The sequence below is a fragment of the Microplitis demolitor genome, chromosome 7 (genome assembly GCF_026212275.2).
Source record: "Microplitis demolitor isolate Queensland-Clemson2020A chromosome 7, iyMicDemo2.1a, whole genome shotgun sequence".
Classification (NCBI taxonomy): domain Eukaryota; kingdom Metazoa; phylum Arthropoda; class Insecta; order Hymenoptera; family Braconidae; genus Microplitis; species Microplitis demolitor.
The window spans coordinates 19,314,011-19,339,096 of NC_068551.1; the positions used below are offsets into that span (position 1 = coordinate 19,314,011).

A 25,086-nucleotide genomic window follows, 5' to 3' on the forward strand; every position below is an offset into this window, starting at 1 on the left:
AAATTTTTATACAAAAATAATATTTTATCATTAAATTTTAATTTTACACTCAAATGATAATTTTTAAATTACTTAAATATTTGAATTATCATAATTTTCAGTCCTTTTCTTCTTTATTTAATCCGCTTTTATTAATTTAAAATCCATAAAATCTTACGATAATTAATAATTCCAAGAATACATATATTTAATTCGAGAAAAAAAAATTTAATACAAGATTGTAAAAGGAGCTAATGCATTTTAAATTCTTATTAATGACTAAGCTAAAATTAAACTATCAATTCAATTACTTGTTATTAAAATAAATGATTTTAAGTAAACTCAGGTAGTGGGATTACTAAATAAAGATAAAAACCCAGAAATCGAAATTATCTTTACTTTATAAATCTGCCATAACAAAAATTTCTTCACAATATTCCCCATTTGAAATTAAATTTTATAATTATTCAAAAATCATAACCCATTGAATTTCAGTCTCTGTCAAAAATATTCCATATTTTTTATGTAATCTCCGCAGTCCAATTTAAAAAAGTTTATTTTGTTATCGTAAATATTACTATAGGCACTACATAATAAAAGTAAAGATAGTAAGACTGTCATTGTAGACTCGAGCAGTCGACAAGTACAAGAACACATGTATAATTACTTATGTATACATAATCCGTGGGAAAAATATTTCCTCGTCTATTGAATGGTTTTTGACCTTTCTATTCATTTTGAAACCCAAATAAAAATTTCAAAATCCCATCCCCTAATTTTACCATAAAATTTTGCATAATTTATTCTAAGATTTTTAATTTTACCAACAATTTTATTCACATCAATAAACAAATAAATTTAAAAATTAAATTTCAAATTTTTAAACTTGCCCGCCAATTTTAAAAATTTTAAAATACCATTCTCTAATTTTACCATAAATTTTTGCATAATTTATTTAACAATTCAAAAATTTACCAACAATTTTATTTATAACAATAAACAAATACATTTAAAATTTTTAAACTTCCCGCCAATTAAAAAAATTTCAAAATACCATTTTTTAAATTTTACCATAAAATTTTGCATAATTTATTTAAAATTTCAAAAATTTACCAACAATTTTATTTATAACAATAAACAAATACATTTAAAATTTTTAAACTTCCCGCCAATTAAAAAAATTTCAAAATACCATTTTTTAAATTTTACCATAAAATTTTGCATAATTTATTTAAAATTTTAAAAATTTACCAAAAATTTTATTTACAACAATAAACAAATAAATTTGAAATTTTTAAACTTTCCCGCCACTTAAAAAAAATTTCAAAATACCATTTTTTTAATTTTACCATAAAATTTTGCATAATTTATTTAAAATTTAAAAAATTTACTAACAATTTTATCCACAACAATAAACAAATAAATTTAAAATTTTTAAACTTTCCCGCCAATTTTAAAAATTCTAAAAAACTCTACCCCACTGATAAAAAATTAAATAATTGAATATAAAATGATAAACAATAATAAAATATGAGGATACCGCGATGAATAAAGGGCGTGTCGATTCAAAAAACCTCCCAGCCCGCGACCGCTAGCTCCACCTACAAGTGAAGTTTAAATTTCAAAGAGGGGATGTCTTGAGCGGCTCTCTCTCGTGCAGTCTCAGACCGTAAGAGACCGTAATCGCGCGTGCATGTGACATCGTCTCTTAAATTAAATTTTTATAAACCCTAGATAAATTTAATTCCTCAGTACTTTTATTTATTTGATTATATTTATCTCCATAATTACTTACTCTCGCTCAGCAGCTTGAATAGTAATCTCGGGATTAACAATCGTCGACAATCGTTTAACCTCGACAATTCTTAACCAAAAAGTTTAAACGATCAGCAAAACTGTGCTCTGTGTAGTGGACACTGTGTTAGTTTATAAATTTATAAATTATTAACAATTTAAATTTACGCGCGCGTTGATTACAATGACCTGGAGATTAAAATTTTAAATAAACAAATAAATAATCGCGGGTGTTGGTTTTTATTATATTTAAAAATATAGTGAAGGTTTAAAAATATATAACAAATGCAGCGTATGACTAAAATTGTGCATTGACGTCACTTTTTAATATTTTATTAATTAATTAATTGTTAATTTGTTTATAAAGTAAATTGTGGACTTGAATATCAGAATTTGTGCATACGCTGATTGATTATTTATTTTTTTTTGTCAACTTGTGATTTAAAAAGTAAATCAAATTTAAAATCAGAACCTAGATCCTGAGGTAGACGTAGTGTAATTTAGTTTGACAACCGCTGTGCGGTTAATTAATCAGCCAAAATTCGGGTGAAGAACAGAGAACCCCTGCCATCCTACGCGATGGAAATAAGCGACGAGTATCAGGATATGGGGAATCCTGGTGGTGGAGTTGCGATGGCTAGTATTCCTCTTCATCATCGACAGTCGCCAGCCAGTTCCGAGGTATGGAAATTTTATTTACATATTTTTATTAGTGGATAATTACTCAGACCCATACTTTTAATTACTTTTTTTTTCTATTCATTCATTTATTTATTTACTGCTGCAAGAGAAATTTATTTTTATTTTATTTTATTCTGGGAATTGTCTCAATAGATTTAATCTCTCGAGGCTTATTCTCGGTACAACACAATGTAAACAAATAGTTTGTTTTTTTTTTTTTTTTTTTTTATTTACTAATTGCTGAGTTTATTCGGAGAATTTTATTTTACTGAAGAGTTTGAATTTGAATTTTTAATTTATAATTTATATTCAAGTAAGAGCTGCAATTATAAGAGTGCTAATTATTGACATTTTATTTTTTTAAATAATAAATATTTTTAGGTAATTGACAATTGAAACCGGAAATGGAAATTGAGAAAAAGGACACGTGTTAGTAAGAAAAAAAAAATTATGATACTGAAATTAGCGTCTAATAGTTTTTGATTAATTTTTTGACATAATAAAATAAAAAAAAAATTATATGAAAAATTGCACTTACAGTTTTTTTAATTTTCTAAATATGCATATTTTTAATTTTTTTTTTTTTTTTTTGTAATTGAATCACAAAATTAATTCATATCTTAATTTTTTGACATCAGGTTCCGAAACTACTGAAACTTAAAGTCGTGGATATTAATTTTTTTAAAAAATAAATTACGAAAAAAAAATTCTTGGTGTTTTTGAAAAAAATTTTTTTATTTAATTTAAAATTGTCAGTTGAATTTATTTGCTGATTTCAGCCGTAAATTTATGATAAATAAATATACTGTTATTTTAATACTTTACAAATATATATTCATATATATTCATATTTATAAATGTAGTGAATGAGATATTATTTTTATTCTGATGAAATTACAGGACAAGTTCCTTCTTTGAGAGAAAACGTCATCGGTCTTGATCACTTACAATAAATTTTTTTTTGCTGCACTTGCGCAGTTAATAAAAAAAAAGTTTTTTTTTTTCTTTTATATAATTAATAATTTGGAGCTTAAAAAACCATTGCTGTTATTTTGTATCGCGTTTTATTGATAGTAAAAGCAGCAAACAGCTGACAATTTTTTTTTATGTTTAGTAAACAAATTAAATTTAAAAAAAAAAATATTTGAATTCAATAATTGACCAGAACCATAATTACAATAATTACTTTATTAAAAATTATAATTTCAAATTTTGTTTAATAGGGAATCAAAATTTTAAATTACAAGTAAGTAATTTTTCGGATGTCAATTTTTTTCTCCATTTTTGATAACACGTGACCTTCTACTCAATACTTCAAATTATACTATCGTATAATCAATAAAATATATAGAAATTTATCTAGAAAATTTACTTATGATTTATAACATCAAAGATATGACAAAATTTTGAATTATACAGGATGTCAATAATTAAGACACTCATAATTTTAAGTACTTTACATATTTATTAATAAATTTAATCAATTTATAGTACAAATATTTCCAGCTTTTACTGTGAATTAAATTTATAAATACACTGAAAAAAAAAATAACTGCTATAACATCATTTTCTTAAGTACTGAGTCAATGAAAATTGTTACATTCATAATTTCATAAGTTGAAAATTAATTTTCTTGACAGAAGAAAATCAGTTTATTTATACAATTCCAAAAAAAAATATATATAGAGTATATTTCATATCAAACTGAAATTACTCCGATTTCGAAAATGACTTCCAATGAAATCATCAAATTTTTCCCTTAAAATTTCCATTATTTTTTTTCTCTGCAAAAAAATGATTTATTACTGTGATAGTAAGTAAAATGACAGTACTTATAAAATGATAAATGACGAGCTTCTCAGTATTGAAAGTTGGATTATATTTATATATAAATATAATTGTGAGTGTATTGTATGTACGAAGTACAAGATGAGACATGCGCCCGATAATCCGCGCGCATTCCCAGTTTAATATACACAAGACACGAGTATTAAGAGCCATGGATTGGCTGAATTAAATCCCCACGGATGCCAGTCGCGCTCGCGAGATCTGTTCGCGGCGCAAAGGCGGGGATTTGTCTGGTGGCCAATCCGCGAGCGGTCAGCGCTGGTAATACTTACACTAGTACACAAAATAACATCACCGGTAACAATAACAATAATGTATGTTGTTAAATATGTGTACAGTATACAGTAACGCTTACGAGTACGATCACCTATGGATACTTAGTTGTTACCTGACGCCATCTCGTAATGTCATTTGTTGTATTTATATTTATATTAACAATATGTATGCATTATACATATAATACTGTGCTATTTTTATTTTATTTTTGAGTATAGGCGTGAGAGATAATATTTTTATTGCCTGGATTTTTTTTATTTTCAATGAAATTATTGTCTAGGTAGATTATTTTTTGGTCCGAGGTAGAGAGAAGGTGTAGAGGGCAGAAGATAGAGGATACACTATTTCGGCGTTTTACGATAGCGCTATAAAAATTTCATAATTAGATTTTGGAGGTAATTTGCTGGCGGTATTCGATGGAATTATCTTCGGTCCCATGGTAAAAATTATAAAATACATCCATTTTTTTTCTACTAAAAAAAAGTATTTAATTTTTTTTTTGGCAAATCTTTCGGTGACCTTCGTTGTCTAGCTTATAATTAAATGCAACAAATAATTTTTAATTGCAGGGTAAATCTCTCCCTCTATTTGTAGGTTTTATAAATTTAAACCCCAGAAAGGGTCTAGGGATTTTGATTCCCAAGGTAAAAGTCCTAGTACCCGATCACTTCATGTATTTGTATATTTATATTTATTAAATATAGATATACAAATATATGTGATCGGGTACTAGTGCCCTGATTGGCTAATGGGTCTTACCTTAATTATAAAATTTATTTTTTAAAAAATGAAGACTCCATTTTTCACAGCTACAAAAGTGGTCATCACTACTGTGAGGTTTTTTTACTGAGTTCTGTCTCTACGGAAAAAAAAATTTTTTCTAGACCTCAGAAAATTTTAATGAAAAATTTTTCTTGCATTGAAAAATATTTTTTTTCTGTATATATTTTATTTATTTATATCGAATAATTATAATTGTAAAATATATAAAGCTGGCGCACATCTATTATTCCTCAGCTACATGTATATATATGAAACTACTATACATGTAAATAATTATCATATTGTCCTTTTACATGTCTATCCGTTAACTATTGAATTTACATTTTACCATATCATCTAAAGGGATAATTATTATTTTAAACCGTGACGTGACATATTATATTCCCGATCTGATTTTAATTCGATAAGATATAAATATATAAAAATATAAATAAATATACACACACACACATATATATATATATCTATATCTATATTATCTATATGTATATATCTGGAATGATGAACATAAAGTAACTCCGGTATAATATATTTATCTTGCGTGCCTGAAATTACATTTAATTTCAAAATAAAAAAAAAAATTACACGATCATACATATTTAAAATTCACCAACACATTACACGTCTTTTGTTCTCTGGTTCACATTTGCAACTTATTCACCTGCATCGAATTTAAAGGATAATAGATTTTTAAATCAACTATCCTTCTTTTTTATTGATTTAAATTTTTGAATTTTTAATAAAAGCGGCAATAAAAATTTGTGCGTCGCTCGTCATTGTGTCGCAAAGTGCGATTCTTATCCAGCTCTCTGGATGATATTTCCCGAGGGTTCTAAATGTATAGATATATATATATATATAGATAGATAGATATATATGTACGTATGTATATAACGCGGTAGGGGATCACGTTCTGGTGGGAGCGGAATAAAAAACGAAGCAAGTGAGCTTCGGGATTGGCTCCAAAGGCTTTGTACCATCACGCCCACTTTTATATTTCTCTACTTAAAATATATATAAGTGCGCAATCTCATTCAATACTAGTACTTATATAGATTTTTATCTTCGCAATAAAAAAAGAGTTATAATTTTTTTTTTTTTGCAGTTTATCAGATTTAAATGTCGCTATAAATTTTTTTTACTGCCTTCGGATATTTTTCAAATAAATAATTCCAATTATTCTCCCGCCATTAAATTTTAAAAAATTCCCGCGGAAAAAAAATTGGAGTAAAAAATTCAAATTTTCAAATTTTGCCCGCCAAAAATTTTGACTAATAGAAAGGTATGGAAGTGACGACTGTTGCTGTCAATTTCCTGTTTACGTCTATATTATTATTATTATTTATATGATGACGTACGGTAGTAAAAGGAAATGTAAAAAACGTCTGTTTGTTGTTGTCCTCAAGTCAAGTGGGAAGTTCTCCAATGGTTGCCCGGCAATAGACTCGCTCGCACCCCTGCCTGGAAAAAGGTATCCCGTTTACTGGGGGCTTATAAATAAAAGCGGCTACCGCCAATGCAAGGTGGTCGGTTCATTCTTTATTTTTTTATTCCTTTCTTACAACATCTTTTTTTCGTTGGACTCATTCTAGTTCTGTTCTCTCTTTTGGTCCCGGAAAAAATTAGTCCTCGACCTGTAGACTGCGCCAAATCCAACGCTTCTTCAGGTATACGTCCATATATATATATATATATATATATAATATATAATAGACCCTCGGCACGAGCCAGTCCTCGTTAACGTGTCGCTGATGTTCTCTCGATTTCTCGGTTTTTAAATAATTCAAAAAAAAAATAAATACCCGCCAACTCAGCACTTGTCCACATATTTATATTGATGAACATATATAAGGGAAAATTTAATTAAACATTAAATAAATTTATTTTCTTCGTATGTTTATTTTAATATTTTATTTTTTTTCCTTTGTCGAGATAAGATTTAATGGATGATAAATAAAATATGAAGGTGTGTAATGTGAAGATGGCTAATGGAATTGAGATGAAATCGTACATATGTGTATGTATGTATGTGTATATATAAGTACTTAAGGTTGAATATTTAATTTGAACCATGGGTTTCTTAACTCTTGTATTGGTACTGTCGTGGTTATATCGCGTCCTAAGTAAACTGGCGTGATGGCCGGTTGGTCCGGTGAAAAGATGAAACGGGTTTCTTCGAACTCGTGCAAACAACCTAACCAAGAATATCAAGACAACGACCAAGAGCAAGACCAAGAGAAAGACCTCGAGGAAGATGAACAAGAAATAATAATGTAAGAAGAGAGATGGTTTGCACGACCGGCCCTTGTTGACTTATTAACTTTACTCGCTTTACTCCACTGTTATTTTTCTCTATGGATGTGAGTCTTTCGGCTTTATTCTCCTCTCCTCTTACATTTGATGACGAGTCGAGTCTTTAAACTTGTACGGCACCAGGTCGACAGGTCATCGACACTTAACACGTTACCTCTACTTCATATATTAATTTCTCGGAATTTATAAATATAAATACTTTATTACATATTATCATACATTACATATTTTATTTTAAATATTTACTGTCTGAAATTTTCAGAGTAACTTGAATTTAATCTGGAGTGAATAAAGTATACTCCGAATCGGAGTAAATTCAAATTCAAATAAAATCCAGCCACTCCGAAATCAGTTCCGATTTCCTGCAGTGCATTGATCAAAATTATTGCTTATGAAAACGAAAAAAAAAAAAAAAACTCCTTTCCCGGAAACCACTCAGCCTTGATGACAACAACAATAACAGTATCTTAAAAACTTATTTGTATTTAAAATCGGCTTAGCTGTCCTCTTACCGATTTTCAAACCGTGGCGGGCCCATCTGATGATTGGAAAATGCCGAAAACCACCCTGACATCTCCCTCTCTTTCGCTCTTGTACTTCCTGTTGAATTTCCAAGAATTATTTACTCATACCCTTGGTATTTTCTTTGTCCAAAATAACATTTTAAAATCTTCTGATACATATATATATATAAATAATAATTATAAATATAAAAAAAAAAAATTATAATCACAAAATTTATTTATACAATATTTAGAACAAGGCAACTTTATTATGTAATTTTACGCGTAATTTCGATTATTAAATTTTAATATTGTATACTATATATATATATACATATATATGGATAATAAAAAAATTTATATATAGATATGAGTATAATATCTGAAGATTACCCGTACGTTCAATGTTCTGTCGTGTATCGTGCACATGAACCTTTTGTACATATATATGTATATATATATATATAACGAAATGGATGCTTGAGTACGTCGACAGCTGTAACAGCTACACATTGACGTATCATTATCCTCGCCGGTGTACCTAGATAACGTTGTAGCAATCGGCGCAATTATTTTTTTTACGATCCAACGCCAAGGCTTATAATATCCTCTGAAACTATTAATGCACTCTCTTGTCCCCTCTTGCCCCATTCACTCTTTCTCCCTCCCTCTTGTTTTTCCTTCACTGTACAAGAAACAAGCAAATTATTTCCACTTTATGCGCTAACCTGAATACACGAATTATTTTTTTTCGATTGTATATCTGTTACATTTATTATTTATAATTATACATGTACTTGTACTTGTATTTGCATATATCCGTCCGTTAATTATTTTAATTTTATTAGTTAATTATTTAATTGCTCAAATAATTTAAATCTCACAAATATTTCCATGCTCATGGGGAAGGAAATTTGAAGTTTAATTTTTTTTTTTTTTCAAGACTTCCTGATCTTGGGATATAAATAAATTTAAGTAAATTTTGTTGGCTATAGAATTTATATAATGCAGCTGAGATTTTTCAACTATAGTATATATATACCTATACATATATATATATGCCCTTCTTTACTCTTATACTTAAGTATTAGGTTGGAAAAATCTAAAGCTAAAGCAATCGGAAACATACGGTCGGCACGTGCTTTTACCACCCCCTCAACTATCTCATCTTTCAATTTAACAGTGACACTCAATTCTAAAATATATATATATGTACAGATATAAATATATATAAATTTTTTATTAAATTTTTAGTAAATTTCCATTTTCGAATTTAATTATAATAAAAGTTTTTAGTGAAAAAAAAAAATAAATATTTATTGAAATATAATATAAAAAAAAAGGATAATTAAATTTTAATGACTCTAATGAGCTGACTAAATCAATGTTTCAATATATTATTTACTGAGATGTCTATTATTGATAACCAATGACGTCTGATGTATAAATTATGACTCAATTACATTATTTTAATATATTTTCTTAATAATTTAAACTCAGTATAAGTAATTAGTCATACAGTGACAATATTACTAAGACAAATATGATTGACAATCAAAGGTCACATGAAACGTGATTTTTGTCGGACAATCTACTGCCTTACCAAGTAATTACTTTATATAGCATTCAAATCTACGCGATTTATCTTTTTTTCCCTCTTCTTTTTTTTTCTTATTTATTGATAAATTTTTCCCGACCGTACAAAGTCTGAAATTTTTTTTTCTAATAAAATTAAAAAAAAAAAAAAAAAAACTAAAAAAATGCACGTGTAGAAAATTTAAAAAACTATATGTGCAATTTTTTTGAATTTCTTTTTTTTTACAATTTGTCATTTTTAAAAGAATTCAAAAATTATACTTCGGCTAATTTTAGTATTTTATTTTTTTTATCGATAAAAAAATTTTAAAACGATACTTCCGGTTTGAAGGAACGATTTTTAAAATTTATGAGTTTACCTGAAATTTTATGAAAGGACAAATATTTAGAATTTCGAGGATATAATTGTGCGCACTGTGACATTGAGCAAAAAATAAAAAAAAAAAACCAGGAATGTCACGTTATGAAATAAAAAGAATTAAGTGTCAAGAAAACTTTCATTTTCCATGAATTCAATTCGATTTATTTCTTCACTGGTTTTTTTACTGATTAATTATTATTACGCTAAATAAAAAAAAAATTTCAATATTTTTCTCGACGCAATTAAATTTATATTTCGAGTAATTGAAACCTTAAGTAATTAAATAAATAATTAAATTTTTTAGTACCAAATAATTATAAAAAAAAAAATTGAATAGAATGTCGAGTTATTGAAAAGAAAAAGTCGAAATTAAAAATGACTTTAATGATTTATTTAGTTGTTAATAATTGATGAGTTAATAATAGGAAAGACTTTAGTAGTTAATAAAAGAAAGATGTTTGCGTTGTTAAAAGACAATACTATGTACGTATAATACATATTAGTAATAATAATAATGCTAAATAAATGATAAAAAATGTATATAAAAATATCCGAGTATTAACATCGCGAATGATTACAACGTTACAGAGACATCATTGTCACCGTGGAATAGACAATTAGCAGTAAATTAGCATGTGCTGTACACATACCCGATAATAAAATCCTGAATATTATAATGATTGCAGCGGATTTTACAATAGCTTACCTGACCACAAATTATTTATTTAATGACCGGCTCTCGATGGATATTCTCGTCCAGAAGGAGATTATTACTTTACTTGGTTGAAGTAACAAACCCATGGAATATAAAATAATAATATTGGTTTCATATTATAATATTCATGGATACACAGAAAAAGGTGTTCTTGGCACAAGAAATATTTTGCATTATCAATTAAAGGAAAATATTTTCTTAGGAGGACACTTTTCTCCCGCGGTTGCGCCTGCGCAGTAAATGGAAATTTTGATCGAGATTTTCTTGTAAACAAACGAATATTTTATCAGAAATTAAAGCGCACTTTGCTAGATTAGACAATAGTGCATTAATGTGTAGTCTGTAATTTATGTTTAGAGATTTTGTTTTTGAAAAAAATTCACCCGGAAGAATCGGATTTTAATTTGAATTTTTTGGTCTCATGTACACGGCAATGTTTAGTTTTATTTTTATTGAGCGTAAGACTAAGTGGTCTTATTTATTTTTGCTGTCGATGGTTACTTGTAATATGTATACAGAGGTGGGGAAAATGGGGCCTGAAAAAAATTTTGAATCCTGGGAATTTTTTATTTTTAGTTCTACTTTTTTTTTTTAGTCAAAAATAGTATTTGGTATCAATATGATCTGGTTATAAAAAAAAATTGGATTTTCAATTTTATGGATGTGAAATTTTTAAAAAATTATAGATTTTTAAAATTTTAATGGAAATTTGGAAATTTTGTAACCGCGACCAATAAATAATATTTAGTAATTTTGAATCGGAGTATATAAATTTTCTGAATGTGGAGGATTGAGGAAGAGTTGAAAAAAATCCTTGAGGGTAAAGAAGAGGTGACCAAGTATCCTTATACATTGTATGTATATATTACATATACATATGTATGATACATCCAGGTTGCACTGACCAAAAGACTGCATTCGCTCGTAAACGCGTCTCGTATTTCCAAACGTTATAGACATCCCACCGGAATATAAATGTCTTATCCCATATACTTATATATATTTGCCCCTATGTATCGAGTGAGATTTTCTGTAGATACTATATACTTTCAGGCGTGTACTGATTTTAGTTCAGATATAATAATAATTATTATTATTACTTGAAAAGAAAGTATAAATTCAAATATAAATCATTGATATTATGATTTTTTTTATAAATTTATAATTTTGACTTTTGAAATGACTGGTTAAAAATATTCACACCTGTAGCCTACAAATCCCATATCCCATATAACAAAACTATATAATACAACAACAGTTAATGCATATAAACTCTTAGCAGACAACACGGGGCCAGACGAATTTTATAGTCTGTTCAAGGGTTAGAGTTTTTAATAGCCGAATTCTTCGCTCCACACATCAACTTAAAATATTTATATTTATTATTTTTTTTTTTTTTTTATTAAACATTTTTTTTTGCTGCTAAACTAATTTTTTTAAATAAAAAAAAAAAAAAAAAAAAAAAAAAAATTTATGGGCGCATTTTTAAAATTGTAATTTAATTTTCAAAAATCAATTATTTTTGGTCATATAATTATTCAAAAAAAAATATATGACCTTACATTTATGTAAAAGGATTTAATTTTCAAAGTTCGCGGTCGGAGTTTTGGCGCGAATTTAAAAAATTTGAAATTACATGAATTAAAAAGGGGTAAAATAATATTTGAATTCTTGGCACAAAATATGAATGTTTGACGGGTTGCAATCGTCAAAGTATGATGTTATAATATATCAGCTTAAGGGTCCGCTAACTTGATTAGTCGCATTATTGGTATCGGATAATATGCAGCCAAGGGGTTCTTCCACACTCGGACTATATTACTAACAGAATCCGTACGATTTCGTCTCGAATACGCATTTGATATTACCCCTCAGAGCTTATAATATTTAATCATTACTTGCGTGATTATAAAAAAAATATAACTGTATACTCCGAAGACTTTATAGTGCAATATTAAAAGTCGTTAAGTATAAAGTTAAAAAAATCTTATTTCTAATAATCAATTTTTTCAAAATTAAATTAGCAGCAGTAAAACAATCCATTAATTAAATAACTTAATTGTCGACTTATTAATTTTTTTTTTTTTTTTTTTTTTTACAAAAAAATTAAATATACACACAAAGCTTGACGTGAGAAATATTCAGACAGTATATATATCTATATATATTTTTTTTTTATTGTTGAAAGAAAAATAGTTGTTTTAATGTGTTATCAATGCATTTAAAATTTTAATTAGGACATGCGATATAATTTTTTTTTTATTGTGCTTATGATTACTCAGTACTTAATGCAGACGCACAATAAGGAAAATAGGTATTGTAGTTATATATATATATATATATATATATATATATATATATATATATGGTATATAAATAATATATTATAATTTATAAAAGATCACGCAAGACAAGGCGTCTGCATGAATTGAGTGGACGAGGTCGCGTGTACTTTCTGACATCAACTTCATCTTTACTTATTTTATATTTTATTTTTAATGTAATTTTTTATTCATTTAAATAATTTAATATTTTTTTATTCAACAAATAATTGCTGAAATTTAATAGCAGCTACACTTGAACGTTAGTAAAAAATTATAAATGTTAAATATGTACTTACGATTGGAATTAAAATAATATATGGACCACCCACTAGTTTGCAAGTTAATTTTTTTAATTAAAATTTTTTTTTTAAAGAGTGTGGAAGGTTACGGAAGTTTAAAATAAGCATAAGGGTTGGGCGGCACTTTGACACGATTAAAACCCGGAGCATTTTGTTTTGTGTATGAATTTAGAGAGCACGCGGGCTTTTTTGCGACCACTTTACCTCTCACCTGTATCGCTCGAAAAATAATAAAAAAAACTCCACCAGGTCTGGTAATAAAAATTATAGCGTCGTAATGAAGGCTCATTTTGTCACGGCGTGCGTCAGACTTTAATTGAAAATTCGATTCACGCATTCATTTATTTTAAATAATATTTTATTATTATTTTTAATTACAAACCCATCGGTGCTTCGCTTTCAAAACTGCTCCAATGACCCATCAGTTTCGTATCAAAGTACAACAAAATTATCGGCGTATTTTAAACACCTGGCATATAAATAATGAGCATGGAAAAATTTTTAAAATCAGTTGACGTTTGACAAATCCATTCGAATCGGATTTTTCCTGATATAGATTTTAAAAAAAAAAATATATATATATATATATATATATATATATATATATATATATATATACACATATAAGTATTAGCGATGAATCGATTGAGTATTGTACCGACATTTAGTTTACGTAGTAAAGTTGAGGTGCTACTGTGTGCTGTTGCGGCAAAGTAACGTTAATCGATTCTCGTCGGTGATTAATAGTCGATCATAAATTCGTCGAACGTCCTGAGCAATTATCCAGGCGTCCGCGTCGGAATCCAACCGTGTAGTAAATGCGTCCGCATTTATATTAAGGTAATATACATTCACATATATACATACATATATATATATATATATATATAACGTAACGTACTAGTACAGTCAACACGGCGCCGTCAATTGCTTTATACTTGTGTCATATATATACATATATGACTACCTTACCACTAACTACACTTGTTGTCTATACATATATGATATATATATAATAGTTAGGTGCACAAATTATATGACAAGCATTTGGCACGTGCGTCGTTTTCCAGCCTAAGCGCAAATGCTTCATCTATGTATATATATATATATATATATATATATATATATATATATATATATGTTTGTATATGTATATGTTTAGGTATGTCACGCGCTTTTAACATCAACTTGTACTAGAGTATCTCTAACTTCCGTTCATAATTTATCCCATAAACTACGTCATAGTTAATTTGAAACCGTCATATGTAATTTCTTAAAAAAAAAATTACGGCATAAATTTGAGTGAAAGTTGATTTGAAAAAATATATTTATTATAATTTTGTTTTTAATATAAAAAGACGATAAAAAAATTAATATGTATACAGAAATAATTCCACGAATAAGGTTGTAGATCGCGTGACCGCGTGAAAATTCCCGAAATTCTAAAGAATATAATGAGGGATATATATATTTATAAGAATGTATGTGTGTGTATAATATATAAAATAATATAAAGGAGATTTTAAGTTTGATGTATAAATTATTTTTATTTCGTAAGCAATGTGCCCGATAATTGGATTAATTAGCAATTTTGAATGTATAGAAAATAAAAGCCTGTAATTTTGAAAGATGATACTTGAAACGCTTGAAGTTAAAGTTAACATACATGCGATATATTTATAAAATGAAATAAATTATTCCGTATTTTTTTTAATTTAATAATTGCATCGCGGCAAAAAACCGAGTAATTACACAAAAATATTCATTATATCTGTTACACTTTATAGGTATTAATACCAGTACTTATTTACTTTGTCATAATAAACACGAGTGTAGACAAATTTTATTATCCTTAAACTATACGTCCATTTTTTTTTTTTTTAATTTTATGTTTCATAATTTCTCCACTTTTTTATCCGCAGATAATTTACCGTAAATTTTTTTGAAAACAATTTCGTTGCATTTTATAAATTCAAAACTACATACTTGCGTTATTACATACATGGAAAAAGCAGAATATTCAAAATTGATAAATAATAGTAAAAAGTGAAATCTGTTATCAATAATTAGTACTATGATGTGCTTAATACAAAGTAGTTTACTAATTTTTGTAAATTCTTAAAAATTACTATCAATTATTTCAAAAAGTAGCTAAATATTATTACTTTTAGGTACACTGTGAAAAATTTCCACCAAATTTTACTATGGGTGCACTGTAACCCCAGACCATAAAAAAACTGGTACAAAATTTCCAAGTGTTTCATAGTAAACGGTATGCGCAGACGACACGATTAGGACCTATGCGCATGCGTTTACTATGGGACGTTTGTAAATTTTGTACCAGTTTTCTTATGGTCTGGGGTTACAGTGCACCCATAGTAAAATTTAATGGGAATTTTTCACAGTGTATAATATGTGGCTTATTAGTGAAAGTTAGTTAATTTATGGCATAATCTACACGGAGAAAAAATTATGGTAACTGTTCCTAGTACGTTTATGAAATATTCCATGCCGTTATGGTAATGATTACTTGGGATTATGGGATATAGACCCATACTTTCTGGGAAAAGTTTCCATAAGTATGGGAACAATTCCTATCATTATGGTAACAGTTCCCATATCGCATGTGAAAGAATCATAGTAATGATTACCATACTCATAAGAATAGTTCCCATAAGCAAATAGTAACCAATCCTATAACCACATTGTAATGGTTTCTAAGTGTATATGGGAATAAGTCCTATATATTATGGTAAACATAACCATAATGTATAGGAATTATTACCATGATATTATGGTAACCATTATCATAGTTACATGGTAACCATTACCATAATTCTATAGGAACTATTCCGAAACCATATGGGAATTATACCCATAATTATAGGAATGGTTACCATAATATACATGGGTGCCGTTCCTATAATTAACATTTCAAAAAAAACCAGTTACCATGCATTATGGGAACCATTCCCATAATATATTGTAACTGTTACCATAATTTTCTCTCCGTGTATTAAAAAGTAATGATTGGTAAAATTAACAATTGGTATCTTAGATACTGATTTTTCCAACCGGAAATTGCAAAACTTACCGACTTTTATTTTCCAAATTCGATATCACTGATCAATTATTAGCTCAAAATATCATTTATTCATTATTATAAATTAATTTACAATATATATATATCGAAGTGATAAATAATAAAATGAAAAATTCGTATACTAAATCTTTATATATTAATATGTACGTTTACTAATTTTTCGGTTCCCCATTTTTGAAATTGAATACCAAAACTGAATACCAATTTATCCCCTGTTTTTCATATTAATTTTAATATACGAAATCACAAACTTTGCTGTTCTGTGTATCAAATTTGAAAATAAATAATATAAATTTTGTAATATATATATATATAATGATCCTGGTTTGATATTAGTATCGAATATACTAATTTCAAGTCGAAAATAAACTAAACTATCAAAATTTTGAGCATAATTTTTTCCGTGTATGTATGCATATATATTTTAAAAATTAATGCATTTAAATAATTAAAAATTTGTTTAAAATGTTTTTTATCGTTATTAGAAAATATTATAATGATTAAAATAATATTGTCAAAGCAATTAAATTTAACAGCCTGTCCGTTAAGTTTATCTGTGATTCTCTAAACCGTCGTGATATATTTCACAGCGTGATGGAGTAAAGAAAAGACCGCGGTATCCGCGACAATTGTATTATCCATGTATCACTATATAGTAAATGGGTATTCCATGTACACATATATATATTTATATATAATATAAGTTGAGGTTTGACGAGTTTATGACCGAGATCGGTAAAGTCAGACAGAGAAGTTTAAAAATAGTATCCGCATATGTGAGTTAGAGGAAGAAAGTTGTATCCGTATATTTATAATAATAATAAGAAAATAATAATAAAGAGAGAAACTGAAATGAAGGTAATATTAGTGACGTTGGGAGGTTGGATGGACGGATGTTCGTACGAATAGAGAGGACGGATCGGTCTCTGAATGCGAAACCCGTTGATTTATGTCCGACGTTACTTCTGCCAATGGATTTACATCCCGATATTTATTATTCGAAATATTATCGTCATACGTTTATTGCGTTAGTCAAATGCGCCTGTCTGTTTTCATTTCTTCTATCTCTTTCTTTCTTATATGTGTATTCATATATTTTTCCTTCTCGAGCGCACACTTGTCTCTTTTATTTTTCCTTTCTTCATTTTTTCCACAACACAAACGCCCTTATTCCTCATACACACTCGATATAATAGCATTATATCCTTGAAAAGAATGCACATTCGTGGGCAGAGATCAGACGTCTACTTATTTCAGACGCGCGCATTTTGTTTCCGAGATTAACGGCGCCAAAAATATTAAACTTACCGAACCAAAAAAATATAAGAATGAAAATATTTTTTAAATATATATACAAATGGAATACTACGTTATTTTATTCTCATATATTTGTAGCAGGATAAAAATATACTTTTATGAATATATGTAAAAAAAAATTTGAGGAGAATTCACATGAGAAATCTTCGGAAATTATTGAAAAAATCCTTACGGCGACTAGATTTTTGATCCTTCTACGAAAGTAAAAAAATTATATGAAAAATAAACTTGGGAAGGTCGAAGTTTGTCTATAACTATTTTAAAAAAAGTAAAACTTTGAACCGGCGAAATATGTCGTGACGAGGGCTATGTTATTAAATAAATAAATGGTCACGTGGAGGCGTTATTTCCAAAACCAAAAGTTTTAAATACATACTCAGTGTCTGGGATAGAAATTTTTCTATTTGGTAGCTCTGTCTATCTAGCATGTCCGGGTATCCGGGTTTCGTTAAATTTATTTCGGCTTAAATACCTTCGGGTTACTCAAAGATTCATCGTGGATGTAGGCATCGCGATATCATGTGAACTCTAGAGCGATTATTCATTCAACGAGGAATAAGATGGTCAGACCCGAAAAAGCCACCGTCGGCTTCCGAATCTCAAGACACGCGATCTTGCATACGAGTATCATCATCAAAATGAGAAGAGAATATATAAGAGCCATGGCAATCTGTCCTTGAAGCACGCCAAACTTTTTTTCGCTACTGTTTTTTTACTTTATTATACATTTTTTTATTGTTATTTTTCGCCAGCTTCATTTCAAATGAAAAAATAATATTATTATTTTTTTTTTTTTTTTTCATTTCATTTTATTGTTATTATCTATTCTTTCGACGGTCTGATTTTTCTCACGGTTTAGTTTTTTTAAATATTCAAAATAAAAAATCATAACCACATTTCCGGTGATGCATTGCTATCAATTGGATGCTACATCAAAACCGCATGAGTTTCAAAAAAACCGCGAGATACGATGTTTTGTTTCTCTTCTCTTTATTATCGACAATTTTAAGTGATACTCTTTTAAATTTGAAATAGTGAAAATAGTGACTGTTTACTAGTGAAAAGTGTGTCTCTAATTCAAATAGTGGTAACTTTTCACTGCCAAATAGTGATTCGCTCTTTTTCTGGAAAAATTTCATCTGCAAAATTAGAATTTTGTTCAGAAAACGGTTGAAATATCTATTTTGTGACACGTGCGTCAATAGAATATTCAAATTCAAAAGTTTCTCGAATATTCTGTTATAATTATCAAAATTTGAAGTTTTTGACGCAATAGCAGTACTAAAGAATGCTTTTCACTGAAAAAAATTTGGTTACGAGGTTTAGTAAGAAAGGGAACGAATTGTCATGTGATTTTCACTAATTTCATTTTGGAAAATGTTTTTGAATACAGCAGTCATTCGGAAAATGGTTTTGGAAATTATTAAGACTTTTTTCGGACTGAAAAGAAATTTTTGGAGTCAATTAAAGTATTAATCAGACCCACGGTGACATTCTGCTCGATTTTTTTGTGATTTTTGACAAATTATCATTTTCCATAAAAATAACCTAATTTCGATTTTTTCCCGGGTGTTGAAAGGGTGAAATTTGTTTATTGATAAAAAATTGTTATAAATAATATACATTAATTTTAATTCATATTCATATATATGAGTGAAAAATGAAAATAAAGTCAAGTTAAGTAGAGTAAAGAGTGTACGAGTTTGGTCTCAAGGGCAAACACGCGACCGCATGGTAGAAGAAGAAGAAGAAGATTCCAAGGCACGCGTCTCGTGGCACCCTTTGCCTCGCCATGTTTCTTCAAGGTCAAGGTTATTTCCTCTTAAGCTTTTTTTGCCAAAAAAAATTAATTTATTCAATTTTTTTGAAAATTACTCTTTTAAAAAATTTTCAAAACGGAGTAAATTTTTTTACGTCAGATATTAATAGACTTTGTACCAGGGATTGAATAACAATTTCCGTTAGAAAATATAATTAATGACTTAATTTTTTTGAATACGTCACAGAAATGACGAGGACAGATTATTTTTATTTTTAAGTAAAAGTTTTGTAGAAAAATAAAATATTTTCCCAATTATTTGAAGGACGAAAAAAAAAGAAAGTTGATTACTTTATCGTCGCAGGTATAATTTCTAAATTTAGATTTCAACTACTGAGTTTTTAGATAAATCCGGGTGGTGAAAATTTATGTAGTTTTACAATAGAGCCCAGAATGCGTCAGTTTTTCGTCTACTCTCTTACGTTTATTTCTCCTTCATCTCATTCTGTCTCACTCTCTGGATCCTTTTATTCTCTTTATAGATAAATTGCACTACCTGAAGACTTAAGACGGTCAGTCGGACATCTGTAAACTGAAAATGATAAATTTTTAAAATTATACGTCAGATAAATGATTAAATTTAATATTTACTTGAAAAATAAAGTTTTCCGTCACTGAAATGCGAATATGAACCGCCGAAAAATTTGATTAAACTCCAAATTGTTATTGTTGTTAGTTGTCTGTTAGAAAAGAAAGTTTTTCCAACAAAACTGGCCGTAGGATTTATTTAATAATGTGCGTATGAATCACCGTGATTTTAAAGACCACAAGTGAGATGGAAGGAAAAAAGAGACATCCGATCATATGGTCGGCAGATGCTCAGAAAGGTCTTAGGTACAAGGATTTTTCCTGTCCTGTTGGTCTCCTTCTTCTTCTCCACTTCATCTTCGTATTTTAGACCTCCTAAATCGATTGTACTTGACGGATTATTGCTTGTTCAAGATAAATCTACACAATCCCCAGAAATAAGGATATCGCAAATACACATTTAACTTCCTCAGAATGAGGAATGACATTCGAAAATAAATTTCCATACCCATACTCACCAACATATTTTATAAATATTTAAATTTTTAAAATAACATTTAAATAAAAATAATTATATTTACTTTTATACTTTCTTATTCAAATAAACTCGAGATTTATTTTTTCTAAAATAACTCAACTCACTTTCCAACCTCAAATTTTTAACGAAATTTATTTTAAAAATTTAAAAAACCGTTGAATTTTATCAAAAATTTTTATAACGTCTACTTCACTTGAGTTGAATGATAAAAAAATTAAATAATAAATTTTAAATAATTTTTAAAAATACAAAATGTCATTAAAAACTTAAAGTGATAGACTAACCTCAAAATTTGATAGATGAGGTTACTGTTTATCCACACCAGAAATAATAAGGAATAACAAGTTAATAATAATAATACTGAACTAGATATTTCTTTTAGAATAATTAAAAATAAAATCCAAAAATCATAATGACAATTTAAATATTATGTAGACTAGATTTTGTGTTTTTTCAGCTGGTTTTATCCAGCCAACATGCTCTATACATATATATATATATATATGTATACAACACAAATAAAATATGTTAAATGTGGGCGTTGGTAATTTTTGGCAACCGTACATGAAATGCCTATTTTAATTTGACGATTTCATTGTGCCGAGGATGTGTCACGTCGTGTCCGTCAGATTCTGACGGATCTTGATGAAATGCGCGACGAGAAAAGACTCTCATTTCAGATAGATCACGTAATCGTTTTTCTATTACTCTACATTATATATCTTATATATAATCTTGTATAATGGTCAAACATACTATGAATCATGCTAGTAGTACATATATATATGTATATATATATCCTTATCGCTACTAAACAGATAAGCGGCATCGAATCGGCAGAGGAAAAATAAAACTATTTTGTTTATTTTATTTTTTTTCGTAAATATCGAGGGCTAAATTAATTGAAAAAATTTTAAAAAATAAAGTAAGACCCTCAGGAAGAAAGTGCATTCCTCAGAAGATAGTGGGGTCTGGGACTAGACCCAAAAAATAATTTATACAGCGAAGTAACTTTAATTTAGAAGTACCAATTGAAAAAATTTCCTGGAGACGAGAACATCTTAAGTCCTTCCCCATCTCTGTCTTTTTTTTGACAGCTGTTAAGGACATTTATAATCCTGTCATATTTTATTGCAGTCACTACTATTTAGTTTTATTTTTGTATAAACCCTTTTCTCACAAAAGTTTTATATTTTTAAATTTAGGTAAACCCTTTTTAAATTTCAAAAAATTCTATCTGTCATTTATTATTTTTTTTTTTATTAGTGGTCATAAATGCCTCAATAAATCATATAATTTTTAAAATTTGAAAATTCGATATTTTTGAATTCTAAATGAGCGAAATTGATTAAAGATAAACTATTGTAATTAAGTGTAACAAGATTAACGTCTGTCTATTTGATAACGACGAAAATATCATAGACATATATGTTTATATATATGTATATATATAAATGAAAAATTTTCACGACAGACAGACAGCTGGCCGTCATTAAAACCCCATTAGCGAGGAGATTCTCCTCTCCCGCTGATGCTGTCTCCTGTTTTCTCTTATTAAGTCTCTCCCCCGCTTTATAAGTACCGAGAGCGCAAGTCAGCCCCAAATGAAAGTTCTAACAATATCTTACACAAAATCCATCCACAACACAGCCACCCGCGCTATTAATATTTACATCTTTGACCCCCGTATTCAAAACTCTCTGAAGATTTTATTTATTTATTTGTCTTACTGTCTCATTTAATTAATTCTACTTTCTTGCCTTTTTCTCTTCCCATTTTAATTACATATTTTTATTTATAACCATATCCTGTATTTAATTTTTTATAAACCATAAATTATAAATATATTTTAATCAATTTTCACAAAATTTTTTTTTTAATTTTATTACGAGGCCGGGCAAAAATTATTTTACAAAAAAAATTAGACAAATTTTTCAGACATTTTTTTTTTTTAATTTCATTACGAGGCCGGGAAAAAATTATTTTACAAAAAAAATTAGACAAATTTTTCAGACATTTTTTTTTTTTAATTTCGGCAGTAAAAAAAAAATTTCTAAATTAAATTTCTTATTTTAATTAAAAAAAAAATTTAATTATTTGTAATAAATAATAAAATAATTAAAAGTCATAATAAATAATATATAAAATTTTAAACTAGGTCAAGTTCAAAATAAATTTGTCGGGGTCATTCGCGTTTAAGTCAAGTCATTAATAAAAGAGTAAAACAAAATGACAAACTGCATCTTTTTCATTTTGTATTGGCATAAGTTTAAACTTTACTCGTATCGTTACAAGCCAACTGTCAACTCAGCTACACAATTACGTCTATATAGCTTTGAGAATAAAAATAAGTGTAGTAAATAGCGACGTAACGTACAGTAGGTCCACGTATAGTAGGAAATACTTTACAAGTCCCTTCTCTTGGCTTAAACTTTTTGTCTGTATCTATGTTATGCCAGGTCATCGTCTAGCTAGACACTAGACTCTCTGTCAAAGTTAACATGAAGATAATAAGCTAATGTAGGCGGATAAACTCCTTATTAATATGTGACTCTTAATCTTAATTAACGCTTATAAATAAGCGTACATATAAATACAATTTAGCTTTACTCTGCACTCAAATGTCTCTCGCTCGCAAATGATCCGATATACTCGGGAACTTTTTGTTTTATTAAGTCTGGTTACAATATAAAACATATATAAAAATAAAGTATCAGAAGATCGGAGAGGGCAAACCCTAATATAGGACAGAAATAACGCGTCATATGTATGTATATGTATGTACATATATAATATATGTATGTGTAGTTGATTTTAAAAGATGTGATACGAATGTAATGGGACGCATACGTTTATATTAATGCATATGTATATGTCACGTGGGCTTTTATTATTATTATGGGTGGCTTTGTAGCGGCAGATCAAACTCGGCGGGTCATTAATTAAATCTGCCGGGGCCAACCGTCTTTCTCCCTCTGCTTCACGTTACCATACTCTCATTTTCACCCCAAGCCTCGATTTATATTTTACACGAATCCACTCTGTCCTTAGAGTTATAAATACTAGCGCGATAGAGATATAATCACTTGCTACATATTTTTTATTTTAAATAAAAGTAAATTTTACTTCTTTTTCATTTTTTTATTCAGACGCATTAACATCCCAAGTTTATTTATTTTTTTTTTTTAAAATTCTTTTCTTTACGGCTTAAAATTCTTGTTATTTCAAAAAAATATATATAAAAATTCCCGGGTAAAATGAGAGCATGTGTATAAAAAATTTTTATTTGAGGATTTTTTTTTTCAATGGGTCATTTTACCCCAAAATTTTGCTTTTTCGTAGAAAAAAAAATTTTTTGCTTCATGACAGAACAAATTTTTTTTTTAAGAAAGTTTTTTTTTTGACTTCGAATACTTACAGATTAAATAATGTCTCATTTTACCCCGTTCTTTTATATATGATCAGAATAATTGTCATGATTGATTAGTTTGAAGCTAAAAAAAAAAAAAAACAAAGCCCGCAAACTGACGTCGCCAATTAATCAAGCAAAAAAAAAATGATAGCCGATATTATAATAATCGGATGGATCTGAATCAATCCATCTGCATGAATGATTTTTATCAACGACAGTTTATCATGAAGCCTATTTAATATATTTAATAATCATACATAACAGTGAATGAGGATCAATATATTTACGAATGTACATTTATATATTTATTTATAAGCAACGACTCGGTATAAGATGAAGCTGTGATGTCTACGTGGGAACTCCGCAGGGGTTCCTCGAGACTCTTGTACATACTTATATGCTTTCCTTTTATTATGTTGCGATAAAATGTACAAACCATTTATTGTGATGCCTCGCCCTGCTGAATTTTTAAATTATTTAAACAATAATATTTTATTTATTTAATTATTTCCATACGCTAAAGTTGCCGGACATCCGACAATTTTAAAACCTCTAAAATAATTCAAAAAAACGTTTATAAAATAAAAATAAAAAAATGCACGTCTAGAAAATTCAAAAATCTAAACGTGCATTTTTTAAAATTTTTTTATTTTGCTTATTTTTTTTTTTTATACGCAATTAAAAAATTGTCTTATGTCCGGTACATTTACACTCATATTTATTTAAATAAATACCGGCTAGATTAAACTTATATGCATATATAATTTTTTATATTTAAAAATATTAAAAATTTATCTCAATGATTAATTCCAACAATCGCCATTCTCTTGAATGAATGTAAAAATAAAAAAGTCTTTTATGCATTACCGGCCAATGAACAGCGGATCTGTAATTTTT

At 28.0% G+C, this 25,086-nt stretch overlaps 1 protein-coding gene across 7 annotated transcripts in view; it reads left to right on the forward strand.

The window, feature by feature from the left end:
- Window positions 1-1,621: 1,621 nt before the first annotated feature.
- LOC103575014 (protein dead ringer) overlaps window positions 1,622-25,086 on the forward strand; it is a 79,112-nt gene continuing 55,647 nt past the window's right edge. For all 7 annotated transcript variants that reach the window (XM_008554621.2, XM_008554637.2, XM_008554646.2 and 4 more), the window contains exon 1: window positions 1,622-2,454. In XM_008554621.2, coding sequence (XP_008552843.1) covers window positions 2,353-2,454 — 102 coding nt within the window. In that variant the 5' untranslated portion in view covers window positions 1,622-2,352. The remainder of the gene's footprint in view (window positions 2,455-25,086) is intronic.